General features: G+C 34.4%; 1 protein-coding gene across 1 annotated transcript in view; it reads right to left on the minus strand.

Moving 5' to 3' along the window:
• Positions 1 to 26739, minus strand: part of PGR (progesterone receptor) — a 74183-nt gene that overhangs the window by 13172 nt on the left and 34272 nt on the right. The window contains exons 4-5 of the mRNA XM_004427411.3: positions 12143 to 12436; positions 579 to 723 (exon numbers count right to left, since the gene is read on the minus strand). Coding sequence (XP_004427468.2) covers positions 579 to 723; positions 12143 to 12436 — 439 coding nt within the window. The remainder of the gene's footprint in view (positions 1 to 578; positions 724 to 12142; positions 12437 to 26739) is intronic.

A 26739-nucleotide genomic window follows, 5' to 3' on the forward strand; every position in this document is an offset into this window, starting at 1 on the left:
AAATTGAAATAATTATCTTTCAACTTTTAAAATAAATTACCAGTCTGAGTTTTCTTCTGAGAGATCATGTTTTTACTTTTTGAAGGTAAGTCAATACTTTCAAGCAAAAATATTTCTCATTTCCTTCATTATCTTCATTTAAATATTTCTCATTTACTTCATTATCCTCATTTAAATGTTTCTCATTTACTTCATTATCCTCATTTAAATATTTCTCACTTACTTCATTATCCTCATTAGTACCAAGGTATGAAATTTTAATTTGATAAACTAAACATTTAATTTTGTCTTTATTTCTTGATACATTCTTGAAGTTTAAAAAAATTGGATTTGAGAAAACTCCTGTATATTGAAACAAAAGGTAAAAGCTCCAAATATCAAATTACTGATAAAATGATACAATTTTATTAATATTTTCATATCAAATTATATCCTGAGGTAATTCTGAGAAACTTTTCAGGAAAATTCTATTATTTAGGACACTAAATGTATGATCATCTATTGAAATGTAATTTTCAAGATCATCCTACATATACATTTTTGATAATAACAACAACAAAAGTCAAGTCACTACTTACTCATTTAGTATAAGATCAGGCGCAAAATATAGCATCTGTCCACTGACATGTTTATAGGATCTCCATCCTAGTCCAAATACCATTAAGCTCATCCAAGAATACTGGATGAGAGTTATCTGGTCATCAATATGTAAGTTTCGAAAACCTACAAAACAAATTTAAAAATAAAATGATCAAAAAATCACCGTGTCAAAAATGTTGAAAATAAATAGAAATTTGAAAGTAGATGTAAGTAGGATAATATATTTTCATTCTCAATATATTTACACTAAAAATCAAGAAATATTAATAAATAATAGGGCCTGCAAAATTAAGAAAGAGCAGCAGCTTTGGAAGTTATTAAAATGAGTCTGTCATTTAGCATTTCTGGAAATTCACTAATTGAATCAAACATCCATCACTCATTCTTACACAACACTCATTTATTGAGAGCCATTCGTGTGCCTGGCACTGTGTTAAAATGCTGGGGTTATGAAGATGAATAAGACACAACTCTTGCCCTTAAAACAGGCTTGCAACTCAACAGGAGAGACAAGCACACAAGTCCAGTGTTAGAAGGAGTACACCAGGCAATTGGGAGATCAGGAAAAACACCCTAAAAGAAAGAGATAACAGGGGCTGGCCTGGTGGTGCAAGCGGTTAAGTGCGCACGCTCCGCTGCGGTGGCCCGGGGTTTGCTGGTTTGGATCCCGGGTGCGCACCGAAGCACCGCTTGGCAAGCCATGCTGTGGCGGTGTCCCATATAAAGTGGAGGAAGATGGGCACGGATGTTAGCCTAGAGCCAGTCTTCCTCAGCAAAAAAAGAGGAGGATTGGCAGATGTGAGCACAGGGCTGATCTCACCAAAAAAAAAAAGAAAGAGTTAATGCCCGAGCAGAATATAATCAGTTTGTTGGGGAATCTCAATTCTTTGGGATTTAAACATAAACTGATTTTATTTTGTAAAATCACTGCTTTCAATTGTGCTATATCTAATTTTTCTTTAACATCCCTAAATTATGTCTTGGGTAGATGCCATAGTTTTCTGGTCACTTTTGTTTTTTGAAACTTAATCCAGTCTCATTTTCTACTTCCATGTGGCTTAAGAGGTTTAGAGTCTCTGTGTGTGTGTGTGTGTGTGTGTGTGTGAGTGTGTGAATGCTCTGGTCTTTCACATCTTCACAACCTCCTTCTTTTAGGCCTTTCTCTGGTGTTGGTGGGAGAAGGAGGATGGCAGGGAAAGGGCAAATGTATCTTGACTTAAATGGTCAAAGTCTTCTCTCCATCTCTTTCCAATTCTTTTTCTGCCTGCTTAGGAGAAGAATACCAGCTCAACACTGATAAACTTAAAGGAGGGAGAGGCAAAGAGGTAAGTTTGGAGATGTAGGCTGGAGTCAGATCATCGATAGTCTTGTATGTCTACTAAGGAGCAATGGGAGTGACTGCCTTATTTATGTTATGTGTGGATCCTTGGTAGCCATGTGGAGGATGGATTCAAGGGAATAAGTCTTTAGTTAGGGACAGAAGTTGTGAGCTATTGCCAAAGGCCAGGTGAGAGATGATAAAAGCCTGAAATAAATCAAAAGTAGGAGTAGAGAGGACAGAGTGTATCAAAGAAATATTTAGAGTAAAATCAAAGAAATCTGGTAACTGATTGTATGCAGGTAGGACAAAGAAGGAGTCAAATAGATCTTTCAGTATTTTTACTTGAATGGTGGGTGATGACAACAGCATTACTGAGATAAAAATAAAGGAGAAGAAATAGGCTACAGAGAAAAAAGTAAGTGTTGGCCATGTTTGAGGAACCTCTGGAGTATCCAGATAGTAACTGGACGTATGAATTATAAGTATGAAGAGATATCCAAGCTAGAAATACAAATTTCGAAATTATTTGTATCTGAGTGTAGCTGAAACAGTGAAAGTGGATGAAATCTTTTATTAAAGGCATAGAGAAAAACAAGTGTTTTGGTGGGAACATCAACCACTTTCCATAAAGCTATTTTAATAATATCTATCCCCCACTAAGAATCCATTGAAGTCCACTCACAAATGACCTATTTCAAAAGTAAAACCAAGCAAAACTTAATTCCTTAGATCTTAAGGGTGAAATAAATTTATTTCCTGACTCTGTTAATCATCTCAAGGTAGGTAGCAGAAAAGCAGGTTATTTTTTTCTCATAGACTCCAGACAGTCCCAGCTTCACGTGAATAATAGGAAGACTGCTATTCTCTTCTTAGAAATTCTTAGCCTCACAGGGACCAAAAACAGCTGTAGTGCATATTCATAGTTAGAATGCCATAGCAGACATTTGCCTTTTGTGTGTGTATGGGGGGGTGGGGGTGGGCGGGGTGGGAGGGGGGTGTGGAGTGGAGGGGTGGGGGGGTGGGAGGGGTAGTACTGACTTCAGTGTCTAACCTTCTCCTCTCCCTCCTTCCCTCTCTCCTTCCCTTTCTTTCTCCATAGAGTTTCCCATTGGTTGTAGTTTGGTGAGGGCAGGTACTCCACCTTCCCACCAAGGAAGCTGGCTAAGGCCTCTGCTTCCCTGGGCTTGAGATCTCAGATTGGCCTGTGGAACACATACTACTTGGACTTTGAATTAAAAAATAGTAAAGCAAAGACAAAGGTATGATTAGGCTTTATTCTTGATGGTGGTGGTGCCCAGTGATGGCAGGATACAGTGGGGGCATTTGTTATGCTTGTTTACTGGCCTTCCAGAGACGCCTTGGTTTCTGCCTATTTTCCAAACTTGTTCTCTAGCTTCTATTCAGTGAATCCTTGGTGTCCTTCCAGGAAATTATTTTTTTCTTTTTGTTTTGTTTTTGATAGCCAGATGTTTTTTGTTTTTGTTTTTTAAAATTAACAGAGTTGGTTTTTATTGCTTACATCCTGATTTATTCAGGTGCAGAAAGACTCCCTAAATAACTAGCCAAGAAAAATTTGGCATGCAATTTTCAAAATTCTTTCTTTATTTTCATATGACATATATGCATCTTGAAGTCCATGCCTATATATTACCTCTTTTTTAAAAAAAATATAAATTGCTCTTAATACAACAGACCTAGTACAGAAATGTTGCGTGTAAACTGAATATTTTACAATCTTTACAAAAGTGGGTAATTAATTCTTTTATAAAGTTTGGAATCATTTAATAAGAGATAAATGAATTTTCCTAATTTTTGCAAGGCAAGACTCCCTAAAGGGAGGCACATATACTATTGCTGGTCTATCTCAAATTAGGAGTTCTGGAGAGAAGGCCCAATTCCCAGTCCTGGCTCTACCACTTACTGAATGCCACTTTGCACAAGTCATTTAATATCACTGAATCTAAATTTCTTCATAAGTAAAATTACAGTGATAATGATAACTAGTTTCAGAGTTGCAATGACACTCAAATGGGATAATTATGCACATTCTAGAGTACTATGCAGATGTTTATTATTATTAGTACCAATGAATCCCATAACAGAACTGCTGATGGAGCAATGGCTGTATGAAAGCCACCAATCAGTCTGATGAGAAATCTCTAATATTAAAACACAATGAGATCCAGGAGGCATTTTATATATTTATATATATTTATTTATATATATCATATATTATTTATATGTTACGGAACCTACATGATACCACTAAAGTATAAATGTTATCAATAGCAATAAAATTCAAAATGTGAATTTTGTTCTATCTGAAATATTTTCAAGAATATAAATTTCATACATATATTTGTTATATACCAACAAATATATATTTGTCAAATATATATGTGTCCAGAATATATATTTTATATGTTATTAGGTACAATATATATAACAAATTATATATTTTATATCATATATGAGAAAAATTGCAGAATCATAGAAAGTTAGGTTCAATTAATCAGATGTATTAAAACATTAACAGATTGTTCCATATTATCTCCAGGAATATATTTATTATTCTCTATATCTTTCTTAGCCAATTTTATGACTTTCTAAAGAAAGTATTTCATCATACTTAAATGTTTGACTTACTATGCTATAATTTTTTCATTCTAGGCCTTTGTTTTGTGGTAATCTCTGAGTAGTTTTAAAATTTTACAAAAGTATATAGAAGTTAATTAATTTGTTCTTTTTTAAAAGACAGATTCTGCTTACATTTACATTTTTATATTTACACTAGCCTACCCTTTGTTTTTTGCTTTTCTTTTGCTTTTGTATTCTGGGGTTATTAAGGAATAGAAATAAAGGGACATTCTTATTATATTATAATATAAAGGGCAAATCTTGCTGAAATAACTTAAACCTTATGAAATTACCAATATTTATAGCAGAAAGTAGATTCTTTCCATTTAACAAAATGAAATAAAACTCAGAAACTAGCTTTATTTATCTTACCTCTTAGAGGGCTTATCTGTGATAAATGTACAATGTTAAATTGACTTGAACACGCCTGGTACAGAAGTACAATTTTTCTCCCCATTAACTGTAATATCATTCATTACTTTACACTGAAACAAAGACGGGAACACTGAGATCAAATTCCCATTGATGATAATGATCAGGTAAACTCAGTACATTTCAGATGATGATCAAAATGAAAACCTTCACATAGAGAAATGATGGATGATCTCTAATTGTGTTTAACAGGTAGTAAAGAAAAATAGCCTTTCCTTTTAAGTGATATGACCTGATTATTTCTGACAAAAGCCCTGTTACAAGCTGTACAATCACTAATGCTTAAAAAAAAAATTAAAAGAGTACAGTAAAGACATGGCCTGTATGACCTTCTAGGTTCTCCTATCTTTCTTCCAGAGTTCTGATAAAATATATAGGTTGTGCTTCTGTAAAAACTGTCATATATTGAAACAGTTAATCTACAACAAGGGCACAGCATTAAATACCCTAGCACCTTCTGACACAAAGTATGAACTTTGAGGAGCACAAAAAAGCTTCAGCACAATAAGTGTAATCACCAACATATGTTTGATGATTTATTATCAATAAGGATTTGATGGTTAATGATTTAAGGCAGCATAGTTCTTTTCATATCAATTCCATAATTTAAATTTCTATAAATATTCTTTAAGCTCCTCTTTAGGATGAAGCATTATGCTTGCAATTAGACATAGAGACTAGAAAGATGCTGTTTCTGCCTTCAACACTTTTGTCTGGTGAGACAGAAAAGTAGAACATACTTATAATTCAGAGTGATAGACAGAAAAGTAGAACATAATTATAATTCAGAGTGATAGTGTTATGGTTGACAAAGGCAAGGGTGATATGGGAGACCAAAGGGGCCTTTGACCCAGTCCCAGAAGGCTCAGGGAACTCTTCCTGGTGGAGTGACAGGTAATCAGAATCCTAAAGACTACTTAGAGACCAGCCAGAGAAAGATGTGGGAGAAGAGAAGTGCCTCCAGGAAGGGAAAACAATATGGGCAAAAGAAGGCAGGAAACTGAGCAAAGAGCATTTTGGCAACTAAACCTTAGAGCTGCTTGAAGAGGAATAGTGTGAGATAATGTTGCAAATTCAGGAGCCAGACCACAGAAGGGATGTTAAGGCTAAGAAGCTTGAAGAGAAAAGGGAATAACAAAATTGATAATTGTTTTAGGAAGATGATTCTTGGGGCAGAATAGAGGATTGTTTGGGGGCAGTGTGAAACTGTGGTAATAGGATCAGTCAGGGGGCTACATCAGAAATCTAGGAAAAAATGACGATGAGCTAAACTAAGTCAGGGCAGTAGCAGTGAAAGTAGCATGTAGAAAATGAATCATATATTTAATCAGTAGAGTTGACAGGATTTGACAACTAATTGGACAAGAAGTGAAGGATAAAAGTGAGCCAAGGATGATACCCAAGATTCTGTCTGTCTAAGATGCCATTTCAAGATACAGAAAAAGATTTTAGGTTTATGGAGTAGAAGGTCATGTTGACTTGGAAGTTCATCCAGGTGGAAATGTGTAATAAGCAGTTGAAATATGTGGTCCAACAGTTCAGTAGAGGGTCTGGTTGATACTATGTATTTAGGAGTCATCAGATTATATCGGTAGTTGAATACAAGGCTATGAATAAGCTCATCCAGACTGTGTAGAGAAACTACTGGAGTACAAGGCAGAACTCAGGGAATGCCAAATTTATGATGTGAGTGAAAGAACAAATCTACAAAGGAAACAGAAAATGTGTAAATTGAGAGAAACATATCTAGCTGGAAGGGAAGCGATGAATGCCAAAGGAAGAGTTTCAGCAAGAAACAGTTACTTTGTCAATGGCCCCAGACGCAAGTGAAACACGTTAAGGGCTGAAAGTATTAATTTGATTTGATAAGTAAAAAACTTTGTTGACACTGGCAATAGTAATTTTAGTAGACTAGAATGTTAGAAAAGTCATTTTTGAAAGTCTTCCTAAGAGTTTTATTAAACCTGACTTCTAGTAGGCTCATTTCTTTCCCATCACTTTTTTGGGGGAAGTAATTTGATTTATTTATTTGATTTGGGAAGAAAGGAAAAATCCTTTGTAACATATGCAATGGCTGTCACTGACACAAAAGATATTTTGGCATGCTTCAAAGGCAGAAAACAAGGCAAAGGACTATGCCAGTCTTCCGATACTAATGACTGCAGTAGTCTGGCTAACTGAGACCAGGAAGTAAGGTATGTATTAAAAAATGCAATGTTTAAAAATGTCAAAGCATTAACCTGAATAGAGTTTTCACCAAATAAACAGAATCAAGACAAAATTTATAAAATGGAAATAGTTCTCTCAAACTTCTCTGTCACATTAGTTCTGCTACAATGTACTGATATACAAGATGAAAACTACTTAAAGGTGAAATTAAATTGGGAATCGGTACTTATTACTCATTCTTATTATTACTTATTTCTAAAGCCTACCCCGACTTTCAAGACCTTCCTTGATCAGCCCACTACTTGTGCCTCTAAATTTACTTTTTACTACTCTCCCCAATATAAATGTATTGTCAGTGGTTTCTTAATACTTGGGTGCTGAACCCCCAGGAGGCCAGAACTTATTGTAGTAGTGTTTGAGAAACCATATGCACAAATGTGTTTTCTCAATCAGCAGCTATTAAAAGTTTTAATTACTATGCTGTGGAGGGAAGGTATGATAACATTTTTTACGTTACTAAAGGACTCTCACATTTTGAAAAGATTGAGAACCATTCTTAGGCTGGTGTAATTCATTATTCACCAAACATACCTCATGTTTTCCTTATTTCACACGACCTGCCACACTACTCCTTCTATCTAGAATGCTTTCTCTTATCAGGATTCATCCAAGTCTCATTTCTCCTTCAAGGTGCAGTTTAACTGACACCTTGTCTCTGAAGCCTTCTCTAGTCCCTGAAGCCAAAAATGTTTTTCTGTCCCCATTTTCTTTATATCTGTATCTTACATCACTTTCACATACCACTATAGTTGTTTGGGTATCTTTTCTATTCCATCGGATTGAGTGTTCCTTAACAGAGGGAATATGTCCTGTTCATTTTTTAAATGTTGCAAATATTGTGTTGCTTCAGGCTCCAAATAAGAAAATATTATCCACTGAAATTACTGCTAAAAGTCGATGTAAAATCATTCATATATAGATGCAATATATCAGATGCAATGTATCCTAAGAGGTCACTTGGAGATGTGCTGTCAGGAAGCTAAAGCATCTTGCAAGTCTCCATTAAATAGAAACAAAGATAGCTATGAAATGTTGTGGGAGAGATATCAGATAAGCTGCAATTATTGTAACAGGTCCAAGATAATAGAAGAGCACAGACAAAGCAGAAATGCCCTTGGGCACCTGCAGATAGATGCCTTGGGGCCCTCATGCATCACCTTTGTTATGATTATCTTTGTCACCTTTGTTATGATTATCATTCTGCATCTGATCTTAATCTGACTTCCCAAATATACTCTCCCACTGTGAAAGAATAACCTGATGTGCCAGCACATTTTCCTAGTAGTATCTTTTTTTGCACTGCACTAAGTAAATTAACATCTTGGCTTATTAGTAAGCCTCATTTAACAAAAGTCCATCTTTCACAGACCACAAACATGTGAATGAATAGACAAAATAAATTTCTCTTACGGGCAAAACTGATGACCAGATGCTAGGATGTACTGCACCAAAATGCATTCATACATGAGCCCAGCCTTCTGGCTTCTCTTTCTAATACCACTGTTTAATAGTTAGGTCTTGCACACAGCAGGTTTGCAATAGACATTTATTGAGTGAATCAGTGAATAAAAACTATTCTCTAGTTCAAAGTTAACTGAAAGGTTTGTATTAGCTAATGGTACTAGATTACTTTATATACATATATGTCCCTCCAAGTCCTTTTGCAGAAGTCAATATGATCACTCTGATTCATTGACCATTTTCATCATTCATTCATTCGAGTTATTCCCAGAATGTAGACTATGCAAATATGGTTTAAAAGACCATAGGCCACATAATACTTTGATAATCTCAATGCTTTCCTTATTGTAGTTAATGGAAATAGTACGTGTAATACTGGTGATGCCATCATTCTTGTTTACTTACACACAAATTACATTTTGCAACATTAAAAAAGTTAGCACCCTACTGGCACAAAAACAGACATATAGATCAATGGAATAGAATTGACATCCCAGAAATAAACCCACATATCTATGGACAGCTAATTTTCGACAAAGGAGCCAAGAACATACAATGAAGAAAGGAAAGTCTCTTCAACAAATGGTGTTGGGAAAACTGGACAGCCACATGCAAAAAAATGGAAATAGACCATTATCTTACACCATACACAAAAATTAACTCAAAATGGATAAAAGACTTGAATGTAAGACTTGAAACCATGAAACTTTTAGAAGAAAACATAGGAAGTACGCTCTTTGACATCGGTCTTAGCAACCTATTTTCAAGTACCATGTCTGACCAGGCAAGAGAAACAACAGAAAAAATAAACAAATGGGACTACATCAAACTAAAAAGCTTCTGCACAGCAAAGGAAACCATCAACAAAACGAAAAGACAACCTAACAATTGGGAGAAGATATTTGCAAACCATATATCTGATAAGGGGTTAATCTCCAAAATATATAAAGAACTCATACATCGCAACAACAAAAAAACTAACAACCCAATTAAAAAATGGGCAAAAGACCTGAACAGACATTTCTCCAAAGAAAATATACAGTTGGCCAAACGGCACATGAAAAGATGTTCAGCATTGTTAACTATCAGGGAAATGCAAATCAAAACTACAATGAGATATCACCTCACCCCCGTCAGAAAGGCTATAATTAACAACACAGGAAACAAGTGTTGGAGAGGATCTGGAGAGAAGGGAACTCTCATACATGGCTGGTGGGAGTGCAAACTGGTGCAGCCACTATGGAAAACAGTGTGGAGATTCCTCAGAAAACTAAGGATAGAACTACCATATGATCCAGCTATTCCACTGCTGGGTATTTATCCAAAGAACATGAAAACACCAATGCGTAAAGATACATGCACCCCTGTGTTCACTGCAGCATTATTCACAGTAGCCAAGACTTGGAAACAACCTAAGTGCCCATCAAGGGACGAATGGATAAAGAAGATGTAGTAATATATATACAACGGAATACTACTCAGCCATAAGAAATGATGAAATCCAGCCATTTGTGACAACATGGATGGACCTTGAGGGTATTATGCTAAGTGAAATAAGTCAGAGGAAGAAAGTCAAATACCATATGATCTCACTGTAAGTAGAAGATAAAAACAACAACAAACACACACATAGAGACAGAGATTGGATTGGTGGTTACCAGAGGGGAAGTGGGGAGGGAGGAGGGCAAAAGCAATGATTAGGCACATGCATGTGGTGATGGATTGTAATTAGTATTTGGGTGGTGAACATGATGTAATCTATGCCGAAATAGAAGTATAATGATGTACACCTGAAATTTATACAATGTTATAAACCAATGTGAGTGCAATAAAAAAAAAAAGTTACCACCAAATTCAATGTAAAAATTTCCTCTCACTCTTTTTGAGGGTGTGTGAGGGTCAAAAATCTTGACAGATAAAAGTGTTTCAACTTAAAAAGCTCACTTAGCTTTTATCCATAGTGAATAAATTATCTTTTAAATTATAACCGGTGATTATCTAAATTTGCCAGCTGATAGTAGTATCTTTTTAAAGAGTAAAGAATCTCTAAAATGCAAACAAAAAAAATACTAACTATATCAACAAAAATCAAAGAAATCACCTGTTCCAAATAACAAAAAACTGAGAAAAGTTAAACACACATTTAAACACTCACATTTTTAAATAGAAAAAGTTCAATATATTGTAATATTTTTATTTAAAAAAAGTCTATCAAATTTGATAACTACTTTACAGTAAGTTTAAACATTCAGAACTTTTCTAAGGGAAAAAAATATTACCTGTCCAAGGCCTTTCAGTAAGAATACAGCTAATAAACCTGGGCATTTTGATTTTTCTATAAAATTACTTTATCTCCATTAGAATAAAAGATTTTATGAACTTTTCTCAACATGTATTTTTTAAAAGATTCAACAAACATGAATCAATTTTTCTTTCTGTTTCATGTTACCTTGAATTTTCAATAACAATTCATTTATTGTATTTCAAACCTTTCAGGTAGAATAATAACTGAGAAATATATTAAGGCAAATTGGGAAGGAATTATTTTTTAAAAAGGCTACTGAATTTACTTGGAGACTAACATGACATAATACGTTTAATTCTTGATCAGATATTGGAAAAATAATCTGGTCTAAAGGAGTATAAGGATATTATTTGTGTGAAAATTTCTATTTCTAATTATGGGATTAATGCCTCCACAAGCAATTGCTATCCGTGTATTCTCCTGGCTCTGCAGTCTAAGATTTAGCCAAGTGGGAACTGCATCCTTTTTTTCAACCTCTTGGCTCCTACGGAGCAGTATACATATATAAATATAAATAGCTTATAAATAAAGTGACTGAAATCCTTTCATGATGATATGATTCAAATTCTCATTGTGACCCTCTTTGGGTATAAATTAGAGAAAATAGTGAGTGGAAGTTCATTTCTCTGTCTAAATTATTTATTTATGTTTAGGAATATTGTTTCTTAATTGACTTTAGACACTCTAAATACTATTTTGTACTGTACTCTGAATACTATTTAGATTTGTTATATGAATAGACACATTCAGTTTTTTTCCAACCAATTGAGGTTGGTCAAATTAGAGTTTAGAATGAACTAGATATTTTTAAGAAGATGGTCAATTTGTCTTTCTCTGAACTACTATAACATCTATGGTTGAACACATAAATTTATGCTATTCTTTAACTGTTTCATGTATATAATTCTTGATTCATCAACAAGACTCAATGTGTTGACTACATCTTTTGTATCTCCATAGCACACAATAGGTTCCTAGAAAAGTAGTGGATAACATAGGGTCCTAGATAAATATTTTGAACTACTGCAACATATACTATAACATACTGTTTACACTATAGTTAATCTACCGTACAGCCTTTTATTTTATTTAACAACCTACTAGTACAACAAACAGTAAAATTTTTATTACATGCTATAAATACAAATTATTATTACCTGGCAGTGATTTAGACCACTTGACTACTGAAAGAAGTTGTCTCTCGCCTAGTTGATTAAGACTTGTCAGCAAAGAACTGGAGGTATCAGGTTTGGTGTTGTCATGTCCTGCATAGATCATGTCTGGTTCAATGCTCATTAGCAGGTTGATCAGTGGGGGGATCAACTGTATATCTTGACTTGGTGAAAAAGTGATTCTCTGGCTTTCACTTGGAATGCCCACTGGCTGTGGGAGAGTGACAGCATCTAGTGCTCTCATAACTCGGACTTTATTGAACTTTTTAAACTTTCGACCTACAGAGAAGAAAGAAAAGAAGTTCATGTAAATACATATCAATTAAATCTCCCAGAGGCGTATTATTTTTCTTAAGTCTTAGAATCATAGCATTATAGGTTTTAGCATCAATCTAATAAAATGAAATTAAATAAGTAAAAATGTTAGGTCTCAGACTTGGATTAAAGAATTAATTGCACGAGCATTCAGTGTGTTGGTGGGGTGTATGTAAACCCCACAAAATCTTGTACACAAATTGAGTGAGCTCATAGGTCCCTTGAAATTCCCTGAAATCAATACATAGACTATTATGGGATTTAAAGACCAAAATTAAGAATCTCTTTTCTAAAGTAAGGGAGGAGAAAGTCTACACCCTGTGCTGGTCAGGCCACATTTGTATTTCTAAACAATTTCTAGGATTTCTACTTTGAGGGGCAACCCAGGAAAAGTGGAAATTACTTTTGGAGTTACTGATCATGTTTGGCTGATCAGAGATAAATGTAAACTAACCCTTAACACCTTCTATTCTGCTTCTCTGTTCTATTTTTCTTCTTAGTATTTATCATGTTCTATCAGGCTACAATATTTTATGTTATGTAATTATTTTGTTTGTTATCTCTGTCCTCAACTAAAACTGATAATGTTTGCATAAATGGCTTCAAGACATAAAATATATTTTAAGCCACCACTGACTAAACCTTTTATATGCCAGACACTATGCTCTATGCTTTAGATATATCATTTCATTTACCCCCATAATAACCCTTATTATGTGATCTTAATAGAAAAGAAAATAGAGATGTGTAGAGGTTAAGGTGTGTGCCTGAGGTCCCACACTATTAGTGGGTAAGCTGAAATCAAACACCACCTGTTCCAACTTTGCACCTTTACTCTTTATTACAATACCATATACCATCTCCTACAGAGGTGTTTTGAAAATCCTTTTCTAACCTGTTGATAAAATTTAAACTTTTAAGGCAGAGTTAATATATTTGATTAAAATTGGCATAAAATTCTATATAAAGTTCTCTTACTGGCAATGTAGAAGATTAGGTAACATAAATCACCTTCTCCAGAACACCTAAAAATGACGGATAAAACATAACTAACAACCTTTTAAATGCATATCTAAGCTCCTCAAAAAGTCAGTAAAATATCAAGGAGTCCAAAATGAAGAAAACTTCTATCCACTGACAAAGGGACACAAGAAGGAAGCGTGTCTGTTTTATCCTTGGCTCAGTGTGAGAAAAAAGAGTGTCCTCTGATCCTTCTTAATCATAGGGGTGCCTCACACAAATTTTTAACTTGAAATTATTCTACCTGCAAGGTATGAGAAACCTAGAGGCAAAAACTAAATTGGAAAAGTGGTCCTTCACTGATGAAATCCCTAAGGTGCCTGAAGAATAAAATGAAAATTCTCTCTGGAGAGAAACTCCCTCCATTAAAGCCACATAGGATTTCAAAAAAATTTAAACTCTGCCAAACATGAGTTTATAATCCAAAATTACAAAAGGTATAATGAGTGAGAAGTAGCAGAGATAATAAACAGGGTGCTGGATTTGGCTCATACTGGCTTATGAAAACTTATTGTTAAGTATTTAGAAATTCTGAGAGCCAGTTGTTAAATCATTGGTAACCTGAAATTTGCTATACAGGAGTATTTACACCAAAATCATTGGGAAACCCTATAAATAATCAGGGCTTTTTTGTTTGTTTGTTTGTTTGTTTTTACCACCATGCCATAATGGTATAATTAGATCCAGAGTTATGGGTCTTTGGAATTACTGAATACAAATATTTGCAATAGTTATGTTTATAATTATTAAGGATGTATGATAAAGAATGAAAATACGAGAAAAGGAAAAGCAACTAAAAAGAAATATACAAATTTATAAAAGAAACAAGTAAAATGTCTAAAAAAATACCATCACTAAAATGAAGGAATGGTAAATTGGAAGACAGAACTGACTAAATTACACAGAATATAGCACAGACAGATAACGATATGGGAAATATTAAATAAGATAAAGAGATATGGAAGAGAGAATGGGCTAACCTAATATATGTCTAATAAGTGTTCTGAAGGTAGAAAGAGGCAATGAGAAGGGAAGCAATATTTGAAGAATACTAGGATGGTTTTGATCCTCTTGGTATTTATGAAAGACACAAATTCTTAGATTTAGGAATCATGATGATTTCCAAGTAGGATAAATAAAACTAAATTTATAACTGGTTACATTATAGTGAAATTAGAGAACCAAGCATAAAAACATTTTATATAAATATAGAGAAAATATTGCCTCAAAGAAACAAATATTATATCTACAGGAGAATTCTCAGAAAAATGATACGAGCCAGAAGATAGTAGACTAACATCTTTAAGGTCTGGAGAAAAAAAAGTTACACTAAATTTTATAATCAGCAAAGTCATCATTCAAAAATGAAGATGACATAAAGATAGTTTCAGTGAAAACAAATTTATCATTAACAAATTCCCACAGAAGGAACTTATAAAAATTTTATTTCAAAAATAAGGAAACTGAATGAAAGGTTGAGTTGGAAAAAACATTGAGCAAATAGGTAAACACATAGGTAAATCTATTAGACTGAATAAAATAATAATGATTACTAATTCTGGATTGTGTTCTGAATGAGTGCTGTTTTACTTTGCTGTGGCCTCTCTTTCTGCTATTTGTTTTTATTTCTCAAAAAAAAATTTTTATATTGAATGTATGATATAAGACGTTCATGTGATAATGCTAAACCTGTTGCATAGAAGCAAAGGAAGAGTATTATGTTGCATATTAAAATGTAAGTTTTATGGCAGCCAGAAAGTTTTCTTGGAATTGGATGTGGAAATAGAGAGTAAGGAGCAGCAGGCAATTAGGGAATGGTGCAAATGCTTTGACCTTACAAGTGTCATAATAAGCATCACTGTAGTTTGGGTGGATTTACAGGCAATGATCCCAACAGTAGCTGTAAAAAATTATGTCTAGATATGTGTTTTACTTTGGATTAGCAAAAGGATGACTGATGTCGCTAGGATCAGTCCACTGGGACTATGTTCTAACAAGCCCTTACAGTACTGATTTAGCTTGCTTTTCCTTTTTCAGGATCCACCTCTACTTCCCAGATGAAAACAGTGTGCCTGTATCTATACTTCAAAAATAAATAAATAAATAAATAAATACAGATGCTAGATAACGGGAAATATAAAATTATAATAGGTATTTGCCAAAAAACAATACTAGAGTTGATTTTTTTAAAGAGTAAACGCTCAATTATTCAAATAAAGTCAGACTGCAAATGGAGGAGAATCTTGGTACTCCTCAATCCTAACTTTTTACTGGGTCTAGAAAACAGTAGATACTGATAGATTGAACAGTTCTAGCTGGCAGCCATAAAAGCAGTCCCTGGAAATGAAAAAAAAAAAAAAAACCCAAAAAACAAAACTTTAAGCAAAGAAGTGATAATGAGTATTCTAAGGAATGTCCTTCTCCACTGTGTGTGGGATGGCTGGCCTTCAGGGTGAACAATCAGGCAGTCACCAGAAGACATTGTTTGGCTGCAGGCTTCCATGCAGTGAACAGTGGGAGCAGTGTGAGAGGTACTGTCTGGGGGGCACTGAGTCAAAGAACAGGGTTTGGGTAGAAAAGGAGATGCTCCTAAGAGGGAGACTGTGAAAGGTCTGAAGAGGTAGGTGGCAGGCATCACCCATAGCAATTCCTGCATTAAAGAGAGGGTGGATGACTTTAGTTTTTATAGTAATTAAAGGCATAGACTAGGCTGCTGTACTTCCACAAAAGGTACTGTTCAGTGTCCCAAATTCAGGAATTTTGGAATTCTTCCGTAAAGGAATTGAGGCTTTGTTGGTTTTAAGTGTAGGAGGAGAGAAAAAAAAAACACTTTACTACACGACCCATATTCTGTAGCCCAGAAAAGTTATTCTCTTTGCCAAGAGAAGTGGGGATGAGTCTAGGTGTAGGAGGAGGTAGGAGAGATACTGGCTTGCTAATATAACCTTTTAAAATTTGAGGATAAGGCTCTCTACCAAAAAAATTAATAATAATAAATAACGACCCTATAAAAATAGTCTCTGGCTTTAAAAAAAATTTCAGCAAACATAATTATGCATTTAATCATTCCTTTATGTAGAAAGCTATTTATTTTTGAAAGAAATAATTACCTTTATAATAGTCCAGCATTTTTACCACAAATGCAAAATAGAGCTGTATTCATTTCAGAATTTTTTTGTGAGTCACTACACAAAAATGTTTTCTAAAGAAAAGAAGTTAGAAGCAGAACACCTAAATTAGAAGATATATTACCATCCTTCAGAGTCTAACTATCTTTTCTACTCAGTACTCTACAGCAATGAACAAAATGCAGAAGTTCACTGTGACCTGGTGAAGGTAAGGGATGTGATTCATTAAAAACAAGAATCATATGCAACTGAGACAACAAATAACTCAACCATAATGCTTATAATCAGAACACAGCTGCTGAGGCAGATAAGAACAACCTGTAAAATCTATGTCATGACATGTCAAAACATTTGTATTTCTGACCTCTGATATTGTATCATAGATTTTATTAAATCTTTTTAAAGTTTTTCAGTATTCTTTCTTGTTTCATCTTTTGTTATTCAAATGGTCTCTATATCAGAAATGAGAAACATCAAGAAGTAGTGACAAACATGAGGAAAGAAGGAAAAAAGTACAGAAGGAAGGAACGGGGGGGAGGGAGGAAGGAAAAGGACGTGGGCTCCATTTTCAGTAGTGTGTAGACAATTATTACTTCAGTGAAATTCTTCTATTTATACAAGAATCCAACCATGAGCAACCCTGATTATCATTCAAAAGAAGGCTTTCATTCTCAACAGACCACAAGTACACTCCTCCTTACTCCAAAAAGTTAATATAAGACTAGCAATTAGAATCCAATCCTATAAATTGACTACCTTCTTCCTGGTTTACAAGAATTGGGTCATTGACTCTCCAGACTTTTGCCATTGATTCTCCCATGTAGAACAATATCAGGACTATGACATATTAGTGTGTTGCCAGCGTATTCCTAATAAACCTCTGTGCAAATACACTTATGAAATAATTAAATGCACCATTATCATATTTCTCAGTTTGTGATGCTGATCAAAGATAACATTAGAATTGAATCAATCTTTCATATATGCTGGAATACAGTAAGGTGTTTTTTTTTTTTAATCCCAGAATCATCACTCAGAAAAGAAGATACCGCATTATAGATTAGTCCATATGAGCCATCTAATATTATGGAACTCTCTAAATTACTTTGAGCAACAATAAGTTGTTGGGGGAAGACAAATTAACTTGAGACAACTTTAATCAGTGGTAGTTTGGAAGGTTTGTAGAGATTATCTGATGGAAAAAAGAGGCAAAGAAATTTGATACAGATCTAATTCCTGGGGATAAGAAGTCATGATTTTAAGTGTTAAGATACCATTGTGAATAAACCTTTTAAGCATCACTTTAAAAGAACAATTCAGAAGGTCAAGAAAAGTCAACTTGATGCCAATTTTGAAGAAGTGTAACTTAGGGAGACTTATTCTACTAGGCATCAAGATGTATAAAACTATTATTTCAGACAGTGTGGTAGTGGTGCAGGGATATACAATGGAGCAGAATAGAGAAACCAGGAAGAGGAGCAAACACACATGGAAATTTGATATTAACAGAGGTGGCACTTGGAATTTGTAACTGGAGTATTCTTAGAAAATTACAATTACTATTGATATTTTTTATAAGGAAATAAAAAGAGAAAGTAAGCATCACTAACATATAATTTGATAGTAGTGCGTATGTATAATTTACTTGTAAATAGACCTACGTTGGGGAAGGAGGCTCAAAACATTTTTACTTACCCAGGAGTGCACTACCAAAAAAATCTGAAGACCATTGTGCCAATAAATGTGCTGTGGCAACTGGTTATCCATATGCAAAATAAAATAAAATTATATTCTTGCCTCCCTACATAAAATAATACTTGGAGGTAGATTAAGGCCATAAATGTGAAAAACAAACTTTTAAGATTTTAGATGATTTTTAGTAGATTATCTTTATGATTTCAGGGTAGGAAAAGATATAAAGGGAGAATATTGATATATGTGCTTATATAAAAATGAGAAAAAAGACATCATAAAGTAAAAAGTCAAGACATAGACTGCATGTAACTAACAAAGAATTAGTATAGAGGATATGGGTAAATTCTATGAATCAAAAAAAAAAAAAAAAGACAATCCAGTTGAAAAATGGCCAATGTACATGAACAGCCAATTCACAGAAGAGGAAATATAAATGGCCAATAAATATGAAGCAGCATTTGCCTTACCACTAATCAAGGATACATAAATCAAGCCAAAATTAGATGCCAATTTTATGCCTATTAAATTAGAGAAATTAAAAAGTCTAAAAATACCAAGTACAAGTAAGATGCACGGTAACAAGAACTCTCAACCACTGGTGGGAGCAAACACCTTGGAGAGTGATTTGGTGATTAGGTAACATTTAGGAAGGTAGAATAAATCTAGAAATTTCCTTTGTAGATTTATAGTCTACTGAACTTCTCAAACATATGCACAAAGATACAGGTACAAGAATGCTTACTGCAGCACATTTTATAATTATGAAAAATTAGAAATAAATATCTGTTAACACAAGAAAGAAAAGCACTGTGGAATGTCCACAAAATGAAGTATCATAAAGAAGTTAAAATGAAATCCTAGCTACATGTATAAATATGAGTAAATCTCAAAAATAATTTCACACAACATTGAGTGAAAAAAGCAAGTTGAAGAAGCACATGTACAGTGTTTAATACATAAAGTTTAAAAATATATAAAGTTTAAAAATATTCAAAATAATACTGTATTAGGTAAGGATTCATACACGAGTTACAAGTACGAAGATGTTGAACAATAATTCAGCATTTCTTCCTCTGTGATGAAAAAATGAATCTAATGGGTTTAGGGAAGGACATAACAGAAGCTTCAAAATATCTGTAATATCTTATTCCTTACAAAATACAACAAAAATGAAAATATGAAAAGTTATCTGATATTAAAAATTGAGTGATGATACATAGGTGCTTATTTTTAATATTTATGGTAGGCTTGATATATTTCATAATTAAATAATGAAAGCAAGTTATGTTATATTGTTATGTTATGGGGCTATATGTTATATGTTATGTTGTATATATGTTATATATGTTATATTATGGGGAATCACAAAAACAAACTCTTAACAGGACAAATATTAAAACTGTTATATTATGTGAATGAGTATTTTGGCTTAGGATAGATTTCCAAGTACAGTACTATACATGGATTCAAAAAGTGCTGCATATCAAACACTTTTCGATAAAATGATGATGAACTCTGGAAAAAGATTAGCTGACTTAAAAAGTGGCTCTAAGGGGCTGGCCCGGTGGCGTAGTGGTTAAGTGCACATGCTCCGCTTTGGTGGCCTGGGGTTCGCAGGTTTGGATCCCAGGCACAGACATACGTACTGCTTATCAAGCTATGCTGTGGCAGGCATCCCACGTATAAAGTAGAGGAAGATGGGCACGGATGTTAGCTCAGCGCCAATCTTCCTCAGCAAAAAAGAGGAGGATTGGCGACAGATGTTAGCTCAGGGTTAATCTTCCTCACACACACACACAAAAAAGTGGCTCTACTGAAGCAAAGACCCTGCTGCCAAAGATTCATGAAATCAGTTTGAATAAAACTGCTCATGAAATGTGAGTGGAAAAGCAATACTTCTAAATCAATAGATTTTTGTATGTGACTTAAATATTTGTGTTTAACTAAATTAATGCATTAAATATATATAAGTAAACATTTGACTATTTCATCTACATCCCCAGAAGTTTATGTATTCATTTTGGCCAGAACATATTTGCATCTTTTAATTGGGAAAATGGAGGGCCTGCCCTATGGCCTAGTTAGCCTGGGACAATCTCAGTTTACACCTATTATCCCAGTTTAATTATTGATAGTGGTCCAATTCATCCTCAGAAGTGTCCCGGTTTGGATAATAAATTTTATGGTCACCAGTCATATAAGATAGTTCACTGACTGAAGTAAATTATGCAAGGGGAGAAAAATCTATAAGATTTCAGGAGAACTGGGGGACAAGATGGCAACAGGGAATCTTGGGAAAGTGATAGGAACACAACAAAATTAAGGACAATATATCTGGACAGTGATAACTATGTACTCACATTTCTGCCTATTTCTCTCTAATCCCTGAGGCTGGGGCTATTTAGCTCTAAATTAAGTTCTGCCCTATAACGAACCAATTCTGTCCTTAAGTAGAAGAAATACAAGGAAACTGAAGTCAATTACCACAGCGTTGCACCAGCGTGGTCTTGTTGCCGACCCTGATCTGATGCTACTTTAGTCTATGCCCCTCGAATGGAATCCTCCCCTTTTATTCCCGTTCTGTCTTCTCTGAAGCTCTCTTCTTGTTACTCTATTTCTTACTGGGTATCTGTTTTGTTGCTGGCTGAAACCCAAGTCTCTTGTCTGAATGAACCCCAGTTTCTCAGTGGTCAGGTCTCTCATCCTTTTTACTTTGGTCATTTTTAATCACTTTTCCATTGTAACAGTAAGAACATTAAAATAAATGCAGTCATGGAATGGAAGACTGCCTCAAGGGCCAGCATCCTTCCTTAAAATGAAAAACACTACATTAGACCACATACCCTTTTCCTCCTCCAAACACTTTCTGTGTCATGGAAATGACTACAAACGGCCTTACTAATACTTGACCAAAGGGATTGAAGCTCTAAAAAAAAAAAACAAAGAGAAATTCTGGATATGAAGGATACAATTAATGCGATAAAAAATAATGGAAAAGCATAAAAAAAGAGTAGATCTTATGGAAGAGAGAATTAGAGATAGAAACCTAGAAACACTTAAGGTGGAGAAGGAGAGAGAACTAAGATTTTAAAAAAATGAAGAGATTCTTTGAGAAATACCCAACTCAATTAGGAAAAGTAACCTAAGGATTATAGGTATCCCAGAGGGAGAAGAGAGAGAGAAAGGAGCAGAGAGCTTGTTAAAAGAAATAATAGCTGAGAACTTCCCAAACCTGGGGAAGGAACTGGACATAAAAGTACATGAAGCCAATAGAATTCCTAATTACATCAATGCAAAAAGACCTTTCCAAGGCATATAATATTAACTGTCAAAAGTCAATGGCAAAGAAAAAATATTAAGGGCAGTAAGAGAGAAGAAAATAAACTACAAAGCAGCCCCCATCAGGCTTTCAGTGGATTTCTCAGCAGAAACCTTACAGGCTAGGAGAGAATGGAATGGTATATTCAAAATATTGAAAGACAAAAACTATCAGCCAAGAATACTCTATGCAGTGAAATTATCCTTCAGATATAATGGAGAAATAAAAGCTTTCCCAGATAAACAAAGTCTGAGGGAGTTCATCACCACTAGACCTGCCTTACAAGAAATGATGAAGGGAGCCCTCCCCCTGAAACAAAAAGCCAAAGGTTTACAAAGCTTTGAGCAAGGAGATAAGTAGACAGAAAAAAATAAGAAAACTGAGGCTTTCTATTAGAATAGGTTAGCAAACAATTATAACGTAAAAGATAAAGGGGAGGAAAACATCAAAAATACCCATAAACTCTTCATTTTAATCACAAACTCACAACACATAAAAGAATAATTTGTGACAACAAAAGCATAGAAGGGGAAGAGGAGAGGGATGGAACCTATTCAGGCTAATAGAAATAAGAGGCCATCAGAAAATAAACTATCTCATCTATGAGATCTTTTATACAAACTTCATGGTAACCACAATACAAAAAACCCAGAGCAGAGTTACAAATCATAAATAAAGAGAAAATTGAGAAGACCATCACAGAAAACCACAAAACTGAAATGGGAGTCAGAAATACAAGGGAAAAGAAACAATGGAAATATAGAACAACCAGAAAACAAGAGATAAAATGGCAATATTAAATCCTCATATATCAATAATCACTCTAAATGTAAATGGATTGAATTCACCAACCAAAAGACACAGAGTGGCTGGATAGATTAAAAAACAAGACTCGACAATATGCTGCCTCTAGGAAACACATCTCAGCTCTAAAGACAAACATAGGCTTAGAGTGAGGGGATGGAAGATGATACTCCAAGCAAATGACAAGCAAAAGAAAGCAGGTGTAGCCATATTTATATCAGACAAAGCAGACTTCAAGATAAAAAAGATAATGGGAGACAAAGATAGGCATTATATAATGATAAAAGGGACATTCCACCAAGAAGACATAACACTTATGAATATATATGCACCAAATATAGGAGCATCAAAGTATATAAAGCAACTATTAACAGACCTAAAGGGAGAAATTGACAGCAAACAATAATAGTAAGGGACCCCAACAGCCCACTTACATCAATGGATAGATCATCCAGACATAAAGTCAACAAGGAAACAGTAGCCTTAAATGAAACACTAGACAAGACGGACTTAATAGATATAGATAGAACATTCCATCCAAAAGCAGGAGAATACACATTCTTCTCAAGTGCACATAGAACATTCTTAAAGATAGATCGTATATTGGGAAACAAGCAAGCCTCAATAAATTTAAGAAGATTGAAATCATATCAAGCATCTTTTCTGACCACAATGCTATGAAACTAGAAATTGACTACAGGAAAAAAGCTGGGAAAGTCACAAATATGTGGAGACTCAACAACAAATGCTACTAAACAACCATTGGGTCAATGAAGAAATCAAAGGAGAAATAAAAAAATACCTGGAGATAAATGAAAACACAACATACAAACTCTAATGGGATGCAGCAAAAGCAGTACTAAGGGGGAAATTTATAGCAAGACAGAAGAAGAAAAATCTCAAATAAGTAATCTTAAACTATACCTAAAACAACTATAAAAAGAAGAACAAAAAAAGCCCAAAGTCAGTATAAAGAAGGAAGTAGTAAAAATCAGAGCAGAAATAAATGAAATAGAGACTGAAAAATCAATAGAAAGCATCAATGAAACTAAGAGCTGGTTCTTTGAGAAGATAAACAAAAGTGACAAACCTTTAGCCAGACTCACTAAGGAAAAAAGAGAGAAGACTCAAATAAATAAAATCAGAAATTAAAGAGGAGAAATTACAAAGGATTCAAAGAAAGGATTATAAGAAAATACTATGAAAATCTATATGCCAACAAATTGTATTAATCCAGAAGATATGGATAAATTTTTAGAATCATACAACCTCCCAAAACTGAATCAAGAAGAGATAGAGAATCTGAACAGACAACGATAAGTAAAGAGATTGCAACAGTAATCAAAAACCTCCCAAAAAACAAAGATCTAGGAACAGATGGCTTCTCTGGTGAATTCTACTAAACATTTAAAGAAGATTTAATACCTATCCTTCTCAAACTATTCTGAAATATTGAAGAAGATGGGATGCTTCCTAACTAATTCTATGAGGCCAACATTACCCTGATACCAAAACCAGACGAGGATGACACAAAAAAAGGGAAATTACAGGCGAATATTGCTGATGAACATAGATGCAAAAATCCTCAACAAAATATTAGCAAATCAACTACAACAATACATTAAAAGGATCACACACACTGATCAAGTGGAATTTATACCAGGGATGCAGGGATGGTTCAACATCTGCAAATCAATCAATGTGATACACTACATTAACAAAATGAGGAATAAAAATCATATAATCATCTCAATAGATGCAAAGCATTTGAAAAGATCCAACATCCATTTATGATAACAACTCTCGCTAAAATGGGTACACAGGGGAAGCACCTCAAACATAATAAAGCCCATATATGACAAATCCACAGCCAACATCATACTGAACAGTGAAAAACAGAAAGCCATCCCTCTGAGAACAGGAACAAGACAAGGGTGCCCACTCTTGCCACACTTATTCAACATAGTACTGCAAGTTTTAGCCAGAGCAATTAGGCAAGAAAAAGAAATAAAAGGGATCCAAATTGGAAAGGAAGAAGTAAAACTCTCGCTGTATGCAGATGACATGATTCTATATGTAAGAAAACCCTAAAGAATCCACCAGAAAACTATTAGAAATAACAACTACAATAAAGTTGCAGAATACAAAATCAACACTAAAAATCAGTTGCCTTTCTATACACTAATAACGAACTAGCAGAAAGAGAAGTCAAGAATACAATCCCATTTACAATCACAACAAAAAGAATAAAATATCTAGGAACAAATTTAAACAAGGAGGTGAAAGACCTATACACTGAAAACTAGACATGATTGAAAGAAATCAAAGACATAAAGAAATGGAAAGATAGTCCATGCTCGTGGATTGGAAGAACAAACATAGTTAAAATGTCCCTATTACCTAAAGCAATCTACAGATTCAGTGCAGTCCCAATCAGAATCCCAATGACATTCTTCATGGAAATAGAACAAAGAATCCTAAAATTTATATGGAACAACAAAAGGCCCTGAATAGCCAAAGCAATCCTGAGAAAAAAGAACAAAGCTGGAGGCATCACAATCCCTGACTTCAAAATGTACTAGAAAGCTATAGTATTCAAAACAGCATGGTACTGGCACAAAAACAGACACACAGATCAATGGAACAGAATTGAAAGCCCAGAAATAAAACCACACATCTATGGACAGCTAATCTTGGACAAAGGAGCTAAGAACATACAATGGAGAAAGGAAAGTCTCTTCAATAAATGGTGTTGGGAAAGCTGGACATCCAAAGAATGAAAGTAGACCATTATCTCACATCATACCCAAAAATTAACTCAAAATGGATTAAAGACATGAATGTAAGACCTAAAACCATAAAACTCCTAGAAGAAAATATAGGCAGTACACTCTTTGACATCGGTCTTAGCAGCATCTTTTTGAATAGTATCTCTACTCAGGCAAGGGAAACAAAAGAAAAAATAAACAAATGGGACTACATCAGACTAAAACCTCTATATGGCAAGGGAAACCATCAACAAAACAAAAAGACGACCCACTAACTGGGAGAAAATATTTGCAAATCATCTATCCAAAAAGGGATTAATTTCCAAAATATATAAAGAACTCAAACAACTGAACAACAAAAAATGAATAACCCTATCAAAAAATGGCCAGAGGATATGAACAGACATTTTTCCAAGGAAGATATACAGATGGCTAACAGGCACATGAAAAGATGTTCAATATCATTAATTATTAGGGAAATGCAAATCAAAACTACAATAAGGTATCACCTTACACCCATCAGCATGGCTATAATTAACAAGACAAGAAATAATAAATGTTGGAGAGGAGGTGGAGAAAAGGGAACCCTCATACACTTCTGGTGGGAATGCAAACTGGTGCAGCCACTATGGAAAACAGTATGGAGATTTCTCAAAAAATTAAAAATAGAAATACCATATGATCCAGCTATCCCCACTATTGGGTATTTATCCAAAGAACATGAATCAACAATTCAAAGAGATTTATGCACCCTTATGTTCATCGCAGCACAGCACTATTCACAATAGCCAAGACGTAGAAGCAACCCAAGTGCCCATCGACGGCTGAATGGATAAAGAAGATGTGGTATACACATACAATGTACTACTACTTGGCCATAAAAAAAGACAAAATTGTGCCACTTGAGACAACATAGACGGACCTTGAGGGTATTAAGCTAAGCAAAATCAGCCAGGCAGAGAAAGACAAACACCATATGATTAGTGGTTAGACAAACACCATATGATTAGAACAGATTAGGGGTTACCAGAGGGGAAGGAGGTGGGGGAGGGCAAAAGGGGTAAAGGGGCACATATGTATGGTGACAGATAAAAACTAGACTATTGATGGTGAACATTATACAGTCTATACAGAAACTGGTATATAATAATGTACACCTGAAATTTACACAATGTTATAAGCCAATATGACGTCAATAAAATAATTAAAAAAAAAAAAGAATGTAGAGACCTATACTTCAAATGACTTTAAAATTATAGTCACAAATATTTATTGAGCACTTCTTAAACAAGTACTTTGGTGCTGAAAACACTAAAATGAAATTCCTGCTTGCAAACAACTAAATCTTGAATAGGAGAAAATCCTTGAATAGGGTACTAGCAAATGAACAGTTATAAAACAATGAGGTAAGTATGGCAATGAGGGTGTATGAGAAACTATGGGAAGAGAGTGAATTCCCAATGCTTCACACGGGCTGGGATGGGGGGAGGGTGGCTGGGTCTCATCACTTCCACTTTGGTCAGTTTGGTCAAT

The sequence above is a fragment of the Ceratotherium simum genome, chromosome 7 (assembly GCF_057802395.1).
Source record: "Ceratotherium simum simum isolate JZ-2026a chromosome 7, ASM5780239v1, whole genome shotgun sequence".
In the NCBI taxonomy this organism is placed as follows: Eukaryota; Metazoa; Chordata; class Mammalia; order Perissodactyla; family Rhinocerotidae; genus Ceratotherium; species Ceratotherium simum.